Here is an 18,343-nt window from a genome sequence, read left to right on the forward strand (position 1 = left end):
CACACACAAACATACAAACATACAACTGTAGCGCAAAGATTATTCTGCCGTCGTCTGCAAAAAGGAGGGACTCAGTTCACGGAAAACCAGTATCATTTTTAATAATTACACATATTTACAAAGATGCGGTGAAGCAAAATTAAGCATATCCAACCAGCATTATTTTAGAACAAAAAATCATTGACCGAGTTATTTTCAGATAAAGATTCTCTTTCTTTTTAGATGTTCGAGTGGCCTTCGAATGTTCTGTAAAGTGGCTTCAAGGACTCCCAGTTCATCTATTGGTCCCTCCAGAAAACAAAACAAAAAAACAACGCCACTAATGTGCAAATATATCAACAAAACATGGCATTAATAAAAATGCAGCAAACGAGATGGAGTTTGGGGGGTTTGAGGAGGGGGGTTGAAGCTTCCTCGAATGTTGAAGTGATTTCTAGCTTCTTGAAGTGTGTGTGTGTGTGTGTTCATTGTGGTGGACTAATCGGTGACTGTGGAACTGTTTCATTATCTCTCCTCTCTCTCTATCTGTTTCTTCCCTGCCTGTAAAAAGCCCTGCGGCTAATTGAGACCATTTGACTCAGGATCAGCTAATTAATCCTATTATGTGCTTATCAAATTAGCACGGGTCAGATTTCATCAGCTAAGTCTCAGCCAATAGAGAGCTCTCCTTCTCCTCTGAAGCGCACAGACGTTAAACGACGAGTTCTTTTTCTGTCGGGGACTCTAATCCGTGCATGTTGATATTCACAGATTTTGATCCCAGCCTTTTTTAACAGCACATGGCTCCTAAATGTGGCTACATCTATGCTGCTTGCTGTGTACGAAGGTGGCAATATATGAAGTTGAAACGGCCTAAAACTTCACTGTATACAGATCAACTCATGGCTTGTGCAAACTGTGCACCAGCAGCTGGGGGAAATGAACATTAGGACTTGATGGATTCTAACAGGAATGAGCTGACCACCGTGTGTTGGGTTGGCTTTACACTGGGCAACTGTTGCGCTGTCAGCTGCAGGTTACAAACTCACCCAGAGCACGATAACAACACCATAACCAAGATTCAGTACCAATACCAAAACAGAACTTGTTGTCGATAGTTTGGGGAGTATAGAAACAATGTTTGAACTTTAACTTTTCATTTAACAAAAAGTGCTCAATGGTTCAGTGTTAAATAACAACAACACTGTAAAAGAATTATATCTAAATAAAATACAATCTAATCTGATCAAGCATCTCATGTCCACTTTTGATATTTGACAGTTTTCATGGATACATTTCCGTCGGTATACTCAAGAAATGTTGAGCTTTGTTAACCGGTCCTATACCTGATACTGAGGAGGCAGACAGAGTCCAAAGACGGACACAGATGCACATGGTGGTTCTGTTTACACTATGTTGGCTGTCTGTATACACAGATGTGTTCACATGTCTCTTGGCGTGTACAGTCATACATTTTGGACTGTTCACCATACACATGTATGAAATTAAAGGGTAACATCTGTATTTTCCTGCCAAATACAGAACCCATTTTCTCATGTTTTTGTGTCTAAGTGACTAATGGAGACAACAATTTCCAAAATTGGTCCAGTATTGAGGGAGAGAGCGCTGCAGACGGCAGACGCTAAACGGGCTGCAATGTAATTCTTCTGGGCAACCGACAATGTACGTCCACTATACTAAGTGCTTGATTTTGCCGCTGACAGGCTCAGATTGTTATTATTATAAGTGTCTGACTGACAACATTATGGAATTTTTCTTTACCTTTTGCTTGATCCAATCTGTTCTGTTCACCAATTTCAGAAAGTGTTGTCCAACATTAGTCACTTAGACACAAAAACATGGGAAAAATAGTGTCCAGGTTGAAAAATAATACTATGGCAGGGAGTGGACCATTAGCCACTAGCCATTTGCCTGGCTAGTTCAGTACATGTGGTGTTTTTAAATCCAGGCTCAGTCCGGAGAGAGGCAGACGTGGGTCAACAGCTTAACTCTTAGTTGGAATTGTTTTTAATCTCCAGTGTGATAACCCGTAACTATTGTGAAAACTCTCCATTTAACACATTTTAAGTTGAATTTAGTCGCATGGGCCACATTTACATTTGCATCACATACAGTGTGAAACATGTCTGAGAGGTGACAGAACTAGGGTTGTTATTGAGTTATTAAATCAAGTATTAAGTCTTTAAAACGTCTAAAAAATTTGGACAAATGCCCGTCACAATTTTTACAACTATTGTCTGTTGGTCAACTCAAATCTATTGTTTGAGGACTACTTCAATTTGAAGTGAAGAAATTACCAACAAACAAATGTTTGAAGTACCAGCGTTAAAATAAGAAGAGAAGCTTTGTACTACTTTGGAAACTTTGGAAGGATTCCTGAAATGAAACGGCATATCGGCTCTGTAATTTACATGTCCTGTGCTTTTTAAGACAAAATAACACATTTTATCTTTGATATCTTTCGGGTTCTTGATGCTATTATATTTAACACCACTGCTAACTAAGTGTTGTCTGTCCTTTTGCCGGCCTGGAGCATTTCTAATGGATCTCTAAAGTCCTTCTTTTATTCCCTTTAGAAATAAAACTATTAAATTAATTACATTTATATATTGGTCATTTGATTGGACTTATATAACCAAAGGAACAAAGGTACCAATTGAAGTTTCACTGAGCCGTAGTTGCACCGTGTAAAGCCAGCCTTAGCGCGGAGACGGAAACACACAATGAGCCCGAAATGGAAATGAAGACACATTTCCACAAGACCGCACAAACCAACCGGTCACATGATATTTTCGACCGGCTGCAGATGGTCACGCAGTGGCAGCTGGTGTAGGAGAATCTGAGCTCGGCCAGCAAGCCTGCACACACTGTGGAGGCTGAAGCCGATGCAGCGCTTTTGTTTTTCAGCTGACGTCCTGATATAACGTGTTTCTAAAAGCTGCCAGACTGCGATTGGCAGCGAGTATATACCGTGCCCTGTATACACACATTTTATAACTGGGGTGTCATTGCAAATAAAAAGGACTGTATGGATGCTGCCTGCTGCGACGACACCCATCTGTGACATCTTCTACATGATCATTTGGCTTTTGGGAAAACATCGAAACATCGAGCTTGAGCATTGTCTCTTATACTGGCACCGGTTGTACTCATATCTGATGTTGCCTCGGATGCTACTCTTGTGAATCTATAGACACGTCGTCTTTTCTACACTGATTATTTGAATTGATTCATTAAAAAAAAAAAAAAAAAAGATTCAGTCGTGTGTCAGGACTGAGGCAGGCTACTGTGCTCCAGAAATTATGCTTCCACTAAAGATCTGAATGGTCTGGACCAACCCTATAGCCACGCTGTCAGCTGGTAGTTACCGACTGAAGCCAGGATGGGCGAAGTCATGTTTCAATAAGAGATAAGTGCAATCAGAGCCATGGTTAATTAATATGATCTTTGAGGCACTTCTTAAATGAAAAGTTGTCACCCAGTACCCCCCCCCCCCCCCCCCCACCCGCCTCCCACCACCCCGTTGTTTGTGAAAATCCTAAAAGACAACATAAAGAAATGTTTGTGGTTACGATGAAAAAATGTGCCACTTGCATCAATAAAAAGGCATCGTCAATTCTGGATTCACTACCTACATTATAATACACAATAATAACTTATTTTTTTTCCTTTGTCATTGTACATTCTCGTCAAAGATAGAAAATAAAAATTTAACCCAAAAAAAAAAAGAAAAGTGCTCGTAAAATTTTCAAGTTCCTCAGCAGAACTGTCATATTTATCCAGGGATGTGAGACGGGCTGAAATGTGTTCATGGTGGCAGGCACAGAATGAAACTGCTCTCTGTTGAAATCACAAAGCCGGCCGGTGCTTTGACGTGAGGATGGACATTCAGAGAGGAGAAAGGAAGGAATGAAGCCGAGGGGAGAAAAAGAAAAGAAAAAGGGGGAAGACAACATAACGTCAGGGAATGTTCTTGAAGTCCAGTGTCTTTTGTTTTCCTCGAAGATACCAAAGAAGAGAAGAGTTTGGTATTCCAACAAAGCAATCGGAATGGTCCAGGAAGGAAACTTTCCCGTTCTCCAGTTTGCATTGCCTTGTTGACAAGGTCCAGAGGGTGAGTTCGTCCTCCCCTGTTGTCCTTTACTCTTCCTCCTCCTCCTCCTCCTCCTCCTCGCTTTTTCAGAGTTGGCTTGCGAGTGGTTTTTGGCTGAGACGGCAGCTTGGACAGACAGTAGGTGGGCGAAGGAGGAAGCTGGTCTCCCCTTCATACAGACTCTTCTGTGGATAGCAGCAGGGGGTTGATGTATTCAAATCCCTCAAACTCTGACTGGTCTATTCTCTTGATGACGTCCCTGAGGAGAGAGAGAGACAGAAAGAAGAATTAGAGGTGTTGCTTTATCACAAACCCAGAGCGCAATATCATCCACAGCAACAGTGCACACATGCCCTGTTCAGACCTGGTATTAACTGTCCTCAGTGATCGGATCACAAGTGGACAGCTCTAAGTACAGACTCTAGACGCATTGAGGACGCACTGAGATCCTCTTTCAGACCACATTCAGAGGTGGTCTTGGCCACATATGGACACATTCTTTAAGCAGTGTGTACACGAATATGTCCTGGGCCACATTAAAGATCGCCTACTCAACTGACGTCCCGCTGGGATCCGCGGGATCACTGCGCTCCTCAGGTGAACAAACAGGCGAGCGCTCGTCTGCCTCGCAGCATGGGAACGTCTTCTGTGCTCTACTGCATTCTGTCGTTCAACTGTATTTTATTAAAAGATATCTTATCTATAGGCTACATATCTACAGTCTATCAGACATGGGAACAGGAAGTGCATTATTATCATACTGTCGGAGATGTGTCAGTGTTTTTGTTCCGCTGTTTTGCGCAGAGCTGACACACGACCGCCCGACCACCCAACCACCTGCTCGCTCTCTCTCCTCCCCAGCTCTCTGAAGCTCTGTACTCCGCTGTTGTCTGGCAAAGGCAGCAGTGCTAGTGGCGCGGAGGTCCAATAACCTTATATTTCGATGTTAATAAAATGTAACAGAATATTACTACTGATATTCATGTGATATTACGTCACAACGTCTGCTGTATTAGCCGTGTGTATACTGTGTGTTTATTTGCATATAGAGCGGGGAAGTGAGATCAGATCACAAGTGGTCACTCAAGACGCATGTGGAGACGCATTCTAATACCAGGTCTGAACAGACGTACTTAGAACTGTCCACTTGTGATCCGATCACTGAGGACGCATGTTAATACCAGGTCTGAACAGCGCCTTTGTTACCAAACTTCTAGAACCACGTATTTCACAAAGACACATGCATTAATTATTCTTCACCTCTGTCTGGTGTGACAGGGCCTAAATAAGGTCAGCATTGATATCGCTGGTTAATTGAATCGGTGCATCCCCATAACTGCTGCCTCATGTGGGCACCTTTGGGTGATGCCAATAATCACCCCTCCTCACTATGACCAGGGCTTGACATTAAGCTTTTTTTTCAGCCAGTTGCCCTTCAGGTGAGATGAGATGTTTGACTTGTCATTGTAAAAACGCACTTCATTCAAACTCATCAAAACCCATGATGAGTTTGCACCCCTGGTTAATGTTTCTTAGTTAGTTTTTCTCAGAAAGAATAAATCCTTAAAACCCTATTTAAAAGCATCCCTGAGTATAGCCTTCATGATGTCAAGTGAGACAGAAAGAACACCGTTAGAGACTAAAGAGTGGAAGAACTCGAAGTCCTTCTTTGTTTCCTGAGTATGCCGCCTCCATTAACAAAGGCATAATCACAGGTAAATGGAGCGGAACCCCATAACTAGTGGGCTCAGAGTGGCTGGGTAAAAATAAATGTACTCCCTTAGCAACACTGCTGGCTGCTTCTCCTGCAGCAACAGGCTGTTTACTTATCTGTGTGTGTGTGTGTGTGTGTGTGTGTGTGCGTGTGTGTGTGTGTGTGTGTGTGTGTGTGTGTGTGTGTGTGTGTGTGTGTGTGTGTGTGTGTGTGTGGTGATGGTGAGACGAGGAACTGAAGCCCAAAAAGGAGGCCTCTCGCTGTGAAAGGCCTTTTTTCCCTTCAGACACTGCGCAGAAGGCTTTGAAGTTAAAACAATAGGTGTGTTCACTGGCCGTTCCCCCCGGTGTACCAGGTGGTTGGGGGGTCTCACTTTAGGGGCCACTGCCAGTGTCGAACAGGTTTCAGATCCCACCCACATAGAGCACAAGGACAAGTGAAAGAAAACGCTACAGTTTGCTGACTAGAATACTGATGAAGCGAGTAGTTTTCTTCCATCTGATCTCACGTGAAGTGCTCTCACTGTAGGAGTAGGTCAACCAGCAATAAAAAAAAAAAATTTGATTTAGAAAATGGGTTTTTTCTATTTTGGAGTTTCTGAGTGAAGAAGAAGAGAAAAAAAAAAAAAACACAAAGAGGGACACACACAAAAGAGAGAGGAGAGGGTTTGGGAGTTGACCAAAACAAACAGTGTGTTCAACCAACGTAAATGTTGCCTTTTTTTTTTCCAGGCTCGGATGAATTGAAAGCATTACCAGATGCAGAGTGAAGAGGAGAGAACGAGGGAGGGATAGAGGAAAGGAGGGAGTGAAGTGGGAGAGACGTAACAAGAGGAAGGCAAAGGAGCATTAGGATAATCTAGGCAGTGTTTTAACTGCTTTTTTGAAAACAAATACTAACATTTTGTACCAATATTAAACCACGAAATCAACTCTACAAGACTTGAAGAGCTATCCAAGAAATAATTGAACCATCTAAAAACATTAATGGTACCTGTTAGTACTTCAAGTGTGACTGATGACTATTGTGTGGTACTGAAAGCTTTATCCACTTGGTCTGAAAATCACCACTCACTGCAGCGTTCATACAGCTGCTGAGAGCTTTGATTAGTTCTCGTGTTGTATTCAGACTGATGTGATGCAAATTTTAAGTTGATGAAAAAGACGTGAGTGGAAATAAAATAGGTGCAAATTGGCTTTTGAGAGGTGTGAAATGAGATGAAGTGAAAATATCTCAAGTAGGGTAAAACAAAATTATGACACCAATTATTTAATGTACACAGACAAATGGTGCATTGGCTTTTTATGCTGAATAAAAACCGACCGCTCAAATACTTCGGCAGTCAAGTTTGTAACAACAAAGCAAGGCGAAATGTGCTTTGCGTTGGATCTTTACACCCATTATACATCACAACATCCCAACACCATCGCCTGTAAATCAGTTACGTACTGCTACACTAGACCAGCAAACAGGATCACGGTCAGAAACCCGTCAGGGATGACTCTGCTACACACACTTTCTTGATAGGTAAGAAAAAGAGGTGTGGAGCCATTGGTGCAGGGGTTTAACAGCAGTTTAACCCTTTATATGTCCTGGATTCGGACAAGCCAATCACAACTGTTTATCTACATGCGTGGGGATGCTCGGGAGTCACATTCTGGAGCCGTTTACTGGCGGGAAAAGAGCTCCAAGATATTTTTTATTTTTAAACTCTGAACAGCAGCGACAGCGAGTGAAGCGTCTGCTAGCACGTTAGCAGAGCAGCTGTAGCAACAACAGTTATGTGCATGTGTTTCTGCTACAGCTAGTGTTTACTTCTGCATGTCACCGCCCCGATATGAGGGCCGCCCTGAAGACTTTAGATTAGATCTTCTATGCAGGGTTTCTTTTTTTTTTTTTTAACTCTATAAATGTTTGCACCCAGTTTTATCAACAATATCAGGGAAATTGTATTCAGTCTCTATTGAGCGAAGCGTTTCGAGACTGACTTGTGAGTCTAGCAGTGACAAGGTACGTGGGGATTTGGGCATTCCAAAACATAGGATAATAAAAATAATAGAAATTAAATCAAGATCCAACAGACTATCAGAGTCTGTACATTGACAACAAGGGTCTACATTGAAACCTCTGCTAAATATGCTTTATGTAATTATTGGAAAAGAAAGAAGTTAGCAGAAGAAAGAATACATATCTTAAAGGGGAATTACGGCCATTTTCAAAATGCTTGTTATTTCTTATGGTCTAAGACGGTCCAAAAAATATTAGTAAACTGTAAAATTAATATCTCTCTCACAAATCCAAAAACTAGAGAGCTAAAACTCAAATTAGTGATGTCATAGGGTAGAAAGTGTGGACCTGCTCCATAGACAATGAATTGGGAGAGATAATATACAGACGTAGGCAAAATCGTTGGTACCCTTCCGTTAAAGAAAGAAAAACCAACAATGGTCACTGAAATAACTTGAAACTGACAAAAGTAATAATAAATAAAAATTCACTGAAAATTAACTAATGAAAATCAGATATTGTTTTTGAATTATGGTTCAGCAGAATCATTTAAAAAAACAAACTAATGAAACTGGCCTAGACAAAAATGATGGTACCCTTAACTTAATATTTAGTTGCACAACCTTTTGAGGCAATCACTGCAATCAAGTGATTTCTGTAACTCTCAATGAGACTTCTGCACCTGTCGACAGGTATGTGGCCCACTCCTCGTGAGCAAACTGCTCCAGCTGTCTCAGGTTTGAAGGGTGCCTTCTCCAGACTGCATGTTTCAGCTCCTTCCACAGATGTTCAATAGGATTTAGATCCGGGCTCATAGAAGGCCACTTCAGAATAGTCCAATGTTTTGTTCTTAGCCATTCTTGGGTGTTTTTAGCTGTGTTTTGGGTCATTATCCTGTTTGAGGACCCATGACCTGCGACTGAGACCAAGCTTTCTGACACTGGGCAGCACATTTCGCTCCAGAATGCCTTGATAGTCTTGAGATTTCATTGCACCCTGCACAGATTCAAGACACCCTGTGCCAGATGCAACAAAGCAGCCCCATAACATAACCGAGCCTCCTCCATGTTTCACATTAGGTACAGTGTTCTTTTCTTTGGATGCTTCATCTCTTCGTCTGTGAACATAGAGCTGATGTGACTTGCCAAAAAGGTCCAGTTTTGTCTCATCTGTCCAAAGGACATTCTCCCAGAAGCTTTGTGGCTTGTCAATATGCATTTTGGAAAATTCCAGTCTCGCTTTTTTATGATTTGGTGTCCTCCTGGGTTGTCTTTCATTAAGTCCACTTTGGCTCAAACAGTGACGGATGGTGCGATCTGACACTGATGTACCTTGACCTTGGAGTTCACCTCTAATCTCTTTGGAAGTTGTTCTGGGCTCTTTGGTTACCATTCGTATTATCCGTCTCTTCAATATGTCATCAATTTTCCTCTTGCGGCCACGTCCAGGGAGGTTGGCTACAGTCCCATGGACCTTAAACTTCTGAATAATATGTGCAGCTGTAGTCACAGGAACATCAAGCTGCTTGGAGATGGTCTTATAGCCTTTACCTTTAACATGAAGGTCTATAATGTTCTTTCTGATCTCCTGAGACAACTCTCTCCTTAGCTTTCTGTGGTCCATGTTCAGTGTGGTACACACCATGATGCCAAACAGCACAGTGACTACTTTTCACCCTTTAAATAGGCAGACTGACTGATTACAAGTTTGAAGATACCTGTGATGCTATTTACAGGACACACCTTAGTTTAACATGTCCCTATGGTCACATTATTTTACATCTTTTCTAGGGGTACCATAATTTTTTGTCCTGGCCAGTTTCATTAGTTTGTTTTTTAAAATGATTCTGTTGAACCACAATTCAAAAACAATGTCTGATTTTCATTAGTTCATTTTCAGTAAATTTTTATTTATTATTACTTTTGTCAGTTTCAAGTTATTTCAGTGACCATTGTGGGTTTTTCTCTCTTTAACGGAAGGGTACCAACAACTTTGCCTACGTCTGTATGACACAGAGAGCCCCCAGGGGGAATGTTCTGAGTATATGGGCAGATTTTCTGTTGAATAAAGCTCATTTGTGTATAAAATCATTAATTAATTAATTAATTAGTTGCACGCAATACAGCACCTACAGTGCTAGGATAAGCAACAGGTCCACTAGACAGACTAAAGCAGTATTGTGGTTCCAGACATCACATTCAAGTCCCTGAAAACCGCCACCAAGGACCAAGGCTACAGAAGAAGACAGTACTTTTCTCTGGGCACCGGCTGAGGCTGCCATTTTCTAAGACAGGGAGCTGGCATAGAGAAACTAAAGCCTCTCTCCCCTCCCCTCGCCATGCTGGCAAGGGCCCCCAGCAAATCTGGCTTTTAATGTCGCAATGTAAATCTCTAACATAGAGGGTTTACCCTTCTCTCTCCCTACACGGCTCTCACTTCTCTTTCTTCTCATGCCAAGCCCATCACGAGTGGGAGAGAGGGGAGACTGGAGAGCTTTTTCGCATCACCCCCTCCCAGAGCAGGAGTGGGCGACATCAGCTCCTCTCCTTGGTAACAGAGGGAAGAGAAAGGGGGTGTGGAGATAAAGTGCGAGATGCAGGGAGGAGGCATGCGTCTTCTTTTGATGTGCCGTGGTGTTTGATGCCAGGTTGATATCTCCACCACTGAACTGGCAGTGTGCTCTCCACCCCGTTTCTCCCACTCATCTCTCCCTCCCCCCCTCGCCGTACCACCACCCCAACCTCTTCCACAATTGCCTCCCTAAAAGTCTGTCACGGACTCCCCCGTCGTCAAACGCTGTCACAAATGAGCTGGGATGAGCATCAGAGCCGTCTCGTTGCAGGCCCTTAATGAGCTACGAGGCTCACCCACTCCGGGGCTGGTTTGAAGTTCAGTGTCTAGTGAACAGCAGAGGTGTACAGCACCTTCAAACTGAGGGAGAGCCATGGTAGCTACCCAAAGACATCTGTCATGAGTACAGAGCATGATGGGCATTTAATAAGGCTCCAATTAACACTGGGAGTGCTTGTTGCTCCGTGCCCTGCTATTTCGCAATGATGTAGTCATTGCTATACATGTTCAAAAGTCCCAAGTTGCACAAGCAGGAAAAAGCCACGATGGTGTCTTTGACAATCTCCAAGTACAACCTCGCTGAACCAGACGTGAATACATGGAACAATAAGGCTCTTGTGATCTATTGTTCTCTATGGAGAGAGCAAAGACATTAAACCTTGCACTAAGTAACTAACTAACTAACTATGTGCTGCCTGGATCTTAAGGCTTCATTATACCACTGCATGGTTCGGCTCACTTTTGGTACCAGGTCCTTTTTTCTTTATTTGTTTTCCACTGCAGATAGTACCCCCTCCGTGTAGGCAGGACTCTCAGCTGATCACATGTGACATCATCTTCAATGCCACACTCGCTGAATTCTTTCATTGGCAACCAAACAGAGGGACGTCTGCACTTTGTCAACTGTACGGCGTAGTGTACGTAGTGTACGACATAGTTTTGCAGGCTGCCATTTTTATTTTATTTGGGTCGAATAAATAAAAGAATTGCGGTAGCTATTGACGGCAGACCAATCAGTGTTCTGCAGTGTTTTAGCTACACCTTCTACTAACGGCTCGGCTCGCTTGGAACCTCGACCGAGGTGGTACCAAAAAAGGACCAGATACCAGGTACTATCCACAACTTTTGCTAATGGAAAACCAATAATAAGCAATCGAGGTGAGTAGAGCCGTGACGTACCATGCAGTGGAAATGCGGCGTAAGTGCCCACCAGTGTCTGAAACCCCCTTTTTAATGTCAAAAAAGGGGTTGGGGCTGCATCCAACAGTTTTAGTAACTTCACAAAACATTCAAGTCAACATTCACGCCCACTTTATGCAGTGACTGACAAAGTGTGCGAAAGTAAGGCAGAGTTTGGACTTCTCTCTAAAAGTCTCTGTTTTCATTCTTCAAACTCTTTTTTGTGTACAATCAAGTGCAACACTGATGTACCTCCAAGGAAAGACTGTCTGATCTGAAATTTCTGCCTCATCCCCAGCTGCATGATTCACTGTGTCGAGACTACAAAGAGTCAAAAGACACAGCTCTTCAGGCAGGTAGTGTTTGAATACTGCTATTAGTCCTAAAATATAGAAAAACTAGAATGGCACTCAGAGAGCGCTGACCTCCGCCAAGCTGCCCAAGTACGATGCCACCCTCCACCCCCTCTACATTCAGTTTGCGCCATCATCCACGTGTATTTTTGTTTATGTTGAGATCAGCTGTACGTAGCGGAGCATCGTAAAACACTTCATTCAAACTGGACAGAAACAAAGTAAAACTCACCTAAACCGTCTTCATTACTCTTTCCAACAATCACCAAGCGTGCTTTGGTCGAACTCAACTGTAATTTCACAGGGTTTAATGTGAAAAAACGCTGAATCTACAGGTGCACATGTCTTAAATCCTATGGTGTTAATGCACAGGCTGAGCGGAGATATTAAAAAAAAAATCCCGAAGCCGGATCATGATCCGGATCGCCACCAACATCTAATGGATTGTTCATTGTGCCACATCCCACCCCTACAAAAAAATTTCATTAAAATCAATCGCGGACTTTTGGAGTTATCCTCCAAACGGACAACCAACAAACAAACCAACAAACCAACGACGGTGAAAACACAACCTCCTTCCTAGGCCTTCGGCCTTGGCAGAGGTAAAAAAGCCTTCACAGTCACACCATGATTGCTTTGGACTTTATTCAACCTAACAAACTGAATAGTGGACAGTGAACTGTATACAATAGCTCAGGTGTTTTTCTCCATGATCTTTCACTGATGAAAAGAATGGACAGTGTTTCATGCACCCAAACCCTATTTATCAGATTCAAAGCTATTATATTCTCCGAAGAAGGATGACCGTGACAGCCCTCTTGTGTGTTTAACTGAAATACATAATCCATAAGCAGTCTTTGCTGGACTGTTGGTGTTGGCTTTTCTCTGTACTTTCCTGCTACATGTTGCATGTTGGTGACATAAAGTTATACTGTATGCTCCATGTTACGGCTGTGTGTGTTTTCTGTGCTGTTGTCCCTTGTACCTCTCCAGGAGCTCTGTCCAGGTGTGCTGCACTGCTCAACGAGGTTGGGAAGGAAGTGCTTAAAAGCTCCTGTGCCAGCAGCACAAGGGAGACTTCTGGTGTGGGGACTGCTGGTTTTGCTGCCTCTCAGCCTATGATTTTTGTATGGTATGTTCGTATTTCTTTGTTAATAAATCCAATGGATTTGAGATATTTAAAGGTGTCTTCGGTGATTGATTTGGGTCAGTGTTGGAGTGTTGTTCACCCCAATGAGGCTGCTCAAGGGTGGGGTGTAACAAATGGGGGCTCGTCCGGGATCGAACGTCCAAGAGGTGAAGTAAATGTATGTTTTTGTGTGTATTTTGTGGTCTTTGAGTGTAGAGTTTCTCTTTGTTTTTTGTAGATAATTTTTGCTTGATCGCTTTGCCTCTGAAATGTGCTCTGCATCTCGCCTTGCAGAGAGGACGGCTCATACCAATGATCATGTGTAGAAAACCTCAGTCTGGAGCAAGGTTATAATAGTGTTGAATTTACAGTTATTTTTTTTATTTTATCTTAGTTTTGACATTTCAATTTCATTTTAGTTTAGTTTTCAGTGTGTTTGCTAGTTTTGGTTTAATTTCAGTTTTTCCGAAAAGTTAATTTTTATATATTTAGTTTTAGTTAGTTTGTTTATAGGGCCAGTTATAATGTCTCAGAATTATCTAGCTACATATACATACAAAATACATGGAGAACTGTGTAGGAATAGCCATAATGTTTAATGTTTAATGTTCGCGCTACTTTAGTGAAGCAATTGACAGTTGGCGGAAATTCATGCTGTCTACTTTTTTTGGTAGAGATGTATTAAAGCCAAAAAAAAACTAAAATTGAAATACAATTGTTCATTTTTATTTTATTTTTCATCATTTTCTTTTAGTTTTTCTGAAAGGATGTTGTTTTCATTTAAGTTTCAGTTTACTATAATAACCCTGGAACCTCTGAACTGCCAGTAGCATCTGAGCCCTTCAGTACAGAAAATGCTTCGGCATATTAATACATCCCTTTTCCATATTTTCTCATTGTGTAATATAAGATTACAATCCTGTTTTTAAAAAGTTTTTCGTACATGTCCTATTGTCATTGATGAAAACGCTAATAAGGATCCCATTTTGGCAGAGGTGCATGGTGTATTTAATATTCAGTTCAGCTTCTGCTTTCGATCAGTGGGGTTGTTGAGAAACTGCTTTGCTAAAAATCTGTCCAATAAAAGCTTTGCAGGAAAAATATAAATGTTGGATAATCAATGCAGCGTGGATTTAAATGAAAATGTTGTCTAACATAAACCTGGTAATATCTATCGGCAGGGCCTGCCAAAGCCTTATGGAATCCATTTTGTGACGGCACAGAAGGAAAACAGGCCACGCTTGTGTTTTCGTCTGCAGCAGCGGAGCCTGCTGTTGTGCCAGATCTGTTGTTGTTGTGCCAGATCTCTTCAGCCTTTTCTCTCTCCAAAGTTAAATCTTAAACAAGCTCTCCTGTCAGATCCTGAAGGCTACATGTTCGCATTAATCAAAACAATGTCCCTGATGGATAAAGACGTCAATGTTGGGAACTCGCAGGGGGAGATGTTTTTCTTTATTCGATGCAGGAGTCTTCTGGAAAGATGGCACAACATCCACCCACTGAAATACATGTCAAATCTTTTTCAACCTCTTTTTGACCATGGCAGGCTCTAACTGATCACTCTTTTAGCTGTACATCTTTACAGCTGGACACATTCACACCTGCCAAGTACAATAACAGCTTGGTCCTGGTCGCCACTGACCAACAACTTGGCTGTAATATGATGCTATATTTTAATAATTGATTGTGACACAATTCAAAAGCAAAAGAGAAAATGTAATTTGCATTGCAGTACTGAAGAAAGAAAGAAAATACTTATTATGAAGAAGTCATAACCGAAATTGAAATGCATTTTTGCTAAGAAATCAATATATATATACTGTATATCTATATAAATATACTGTCACTTCAATGTCCACACTTAACCCCAACTTGCTCTACAGCAAGAGGGTTGCAGGTTCAAAACCCTTCTGTGTGGAGTTTGCATGTGTTAGCGTGAATTTTCTCCGGGTTCTCCGGCTTCCTCCCACAGACCAAAGACATGCAGGTTAGATTAATTGTTGACTGCCCGTAGGTGTGAATGTGAGAGTGAATGGTTGTCTGTCTCTATGTTGTCAGCCCTGTGATAGTCTGGATACCTGTCCAGGGTGTACCCTGCCCACTACCACTTAAAACAGTCGAAAACAGGATGAAGATGACTAAATATGATGAATACTAACGTGGACATTTGACACAGGACTAAGACTAAATAAAAGAAATTGCTGACAAAGTGAACACTTGTTGTGACTTAGCTGGGGGCCGACATCGCTGCCAATTGCTTCGCCCCATCTGTGACCTCAGCACCTTACTACATGACTCAGTGATTCAAGACTGCCCCCTTGCTGTGAGTTTTGACCACCCATCACCACATCTGGACCGATGACACAGGGACGGCTAACACTACTTAGCCTCCCCCTCATCTCTACACCATGGGACGAACACAGCACCGAGTGCGCAGGAGGTGCCGATGACTCAGCAGGTGTTGAAATAACATGAATGAAAAAGAAAGCTAGGCTGCAACTTTCTGGACTGAGTGGACTAAAAACTTAACAGCATGCTGGTCTTCAAACATGTTGAATGTTATAAAGGCACAGACATCAGCCCACCATAGAAGTGAACAGTATGTCTCCTAGCAACGCCGGTTTTCAATTGACACTCAAAGCGATGTCATGGGAAACTCTCACTCAGAAGCTCGAGGCTTAGATACGGTTTCCACAAATAAAATAAAGAAAATTATAATATAAAGAAATGTGTCCCAAAAAACGGGTTTGAAAAACAGAACTATGTACAATAGTCTGTAGTCTTCTTTACACAGAAAGTGAGACTAAAACTTGATTTTAAAGGGCTGTAAAGGTTTGCGGTTACACTACACTATCAACATCGCAGAGACCTAAAACCTGCTCGACTTGGATAAAAATGTATTGCTGTCAAAATGATTGAAATGTAGTGACTTGAGATGTCACATAACAAAGAACAAAACAGACATGATGACAGACATGACCTTAGGCAAATTTCAAGTCCCTGCAAAGAGATCTTCATACAGAAGTGCATAGTTTTTTAATACACATGTGGAAGCGTGCTCTAAATCGTGCACATAACGTTGACTTTAATGGTTTAACTTAAATTGAATTTAACTGTTATTTAATTTAACTTGAACAGTGCTTTGAGTTCAAGAGGCGGTATACTTACTCATCATCTGGTGTTAGCTGCACTGGTTCATTAGTAAACTGCGTGTCAAAGTTTTCGAGGCCGTAGTCATCAGTGATTTGAGGTTTGAAGGGCGGCGTCATCTCTTTCTTCTCCAGCTGAGGAAAAACAAACACATAAAAATGAGTTGTGGACAACAATAGTTCTTACTCAATAATGGAGAGTGGAGACAATGTAGAAAAAAACAAAACAAAGCACGTCATGTAGCCTACTCTAAATTAAAACATTCTGCATTTGCAGGCCATTGATTTGCTGTTTGGAAAACTGCACATCCCCTGCTTTGATCAAACGTATTATTATAATTATACATGATTACCTAAAGCATATGGAGCCATATTTGAGTGGTTATGAATTAATTATTAATTAATCAAACCTTTTTAGCTCACATTGAAGAGCACTGGTACACTACTGGGTTAGCCTTTGTGGTAGTGGGTTAGCCTTTGTGCTACTGGGTTAGCCTTTGTGCTAGTGGGTTAGCCTTTGTGCTACTGGGTTAGCCTTTGTGCTACTAGGTTTGCCTTTGTGCTAGTGTGTTAGCCTTTGTGCTACTGGGTTAGCCTTTGTGCTACTGGGTTAGCCTTTGTGCTAGTGGGTTAGCCTTTGAGCTACTGGATTAGCCTTTGTGCTAGTGGGTTAGCCTTTGTGCTAGTGGGTTAGCCTTTGTGCTACTGGGTTAGCCTTTGTGCTACTAGGTTTGCCTTTGTGCTACTGGGTTAGCCTTTGTGCTACTGGGTTAGCCTTTGTGCTACTGGGTTAGCCTTTGTGCTAGTGGGTTAGCCTTTGAGCTACTGGATTAGCCTTTGTGCTACTGGGTTAGCCTTTGTGCTACTGGGTTAGCCTTTGTGCTAGTGGGTTAGCCTTTGTGCTACTGGGTTAGCCTTTGTGCTACTAGGTTTGCCTTTGTGCTACTGGGTTAGCCTTTGTGCTAGTGGGTTAGCCTTTGTGCTAGTGGGTTAGCCTTTGTGCTAGTGGGTTAGCCTTTGTGCTACTGGGTTAGCCTTTGTGCTAGTGGGTTAGCCTTTGAGCTACTGGATTAGCCTTTGTGCTAGTGGGTTAGCCTTTGTGCTAGTGGGTTAGCCTTTGTGCTAGTGGGTTAGCCTTTGTGCTACTGGGTTAGCCTTTGTGCTAGTGGGTTAGCCTTTGAGCTACTGGATTAGCCTTTGTGCTAGTGGGTTAGCCTTTGTGCTAGTGGGTTAGCCTTTGTGCTAGTGGGTTAGCCTTTGTGCTAGTGGGTTAGCCTTTGAGCTACTGGATTAGCCTTTGTGCTAGTGGGTTAGCCTTTGTGCTAGTGGGTTAGCCTTTGAGCTAGTGGGTTAGCCTTTGTGCTACTGGGTTAGCCTTTGAGCTAGTGGGTTAGCCTTTGTGCTACTGGGTTAGCCTTTGTGCTAGTGGGTTAGCCTTTGTGCTACTGGGTTAGCCTTTGTGCTAGTGGGTTAGCCTTTGAGCTACTGGATTAGCCTTTGTGCTAGTGGGTTAGCCTTTGTGCTAGTGGGTTAGCCTTTGAGCTACTGGATTAGCCTTTGTGCTAGTGGGTTAGCCTTTGTGCTACTGGGTTAGCTCGCTGAGCAGCGGCTTTCACTCGTTCTTTGGCTCAGTAGGTGTGAGCTCATGGACTAACAAACTTCTGGACTGTCGGTCTATTTGTCCGTGTTTTCTTCCGTTCTTTTTGTTACAAACTGTTGTTTGTGGTATGTGTTGCTTGTTGTTTACACGGCAAACGGGTTTTTAAAAATGACGGTTGCGAGTGCTTCATTGGCTCATGTGTTCAACCAATCACACGTACACGTACATCACTCATGTTCCTCTTGTGCTGGGAGAGAACCTACTCTGAAATAGGAGCGAAAAAAGTGCCTCAAAACAGCGTTTTAAGAACTACGATCAGTCCTAGCTCTTGCGGTGTGGACACAATAAAAAAAACTGGGTTTTTAGAACAAACTTAGAACCATGAAAAAGCTCCTCTGGTCCGAAAAACGCCTAATGAGACACACTGTTGCACTGACATGTTCCTTCATTACCATGAACACACACACACACACACACACTCTAGTTTATCTTGACTCATACACCGCCCTGCTGCCACAAATACTCACTACAGAACCAAATGTGGATTC

The 18,343-nt window shown here is 42.3% G+C and overlaps 1 protein-coding gene across 3 annotated transcripts in view; it reads right to left on the bottom strand.

The window, feature by feature from the left end:
- Nucleotides 1–75: 75 nt before the first annotated feature.
- The window catches only part of prkcz (protein kinase C, zeta), a 135,541-nt gene continuing 117,273 nt past the window's right edge, over nucleotides 76–18,343 (bottom strand). For all 3 annotated transcript variants that reach the window (XM_074643133.1, XM_074643135.1, XM_074643134.1), the window contains 2 exons: nucleotides 16,215–16,330; nucleotides 76–4,352 (listed from right to left, as the gene is read on the bottom strand). In XM_074643133.1, coding sequence (XP_074499234.1) covers nucleotides 4,265–4,352; nucleotides 16,215–16,330 — 204 coding nt within the window. In that variant the 3' untranslated portion in view covers nucleotides 76–4,264. The remainder of the gene's footprint in view (nucleotides 4,353–16,214; nucleotides 16,331–18,343) is intronic.

Source organism: Sebastes fasciatus, chromosome 8, assembly GCF_043250625.1.
Source record: "Sebastes fasciatus isolate fSebFas1 chromosome 8, fSebFas1.pri, whole genome shotgun sequence".
Lineage (NCBI taxonomy): Eukaryota > Metazoa > Chordata > Actinopteri > Perciformes > Sebastidae > Sebastes > Sebastes fasciatus.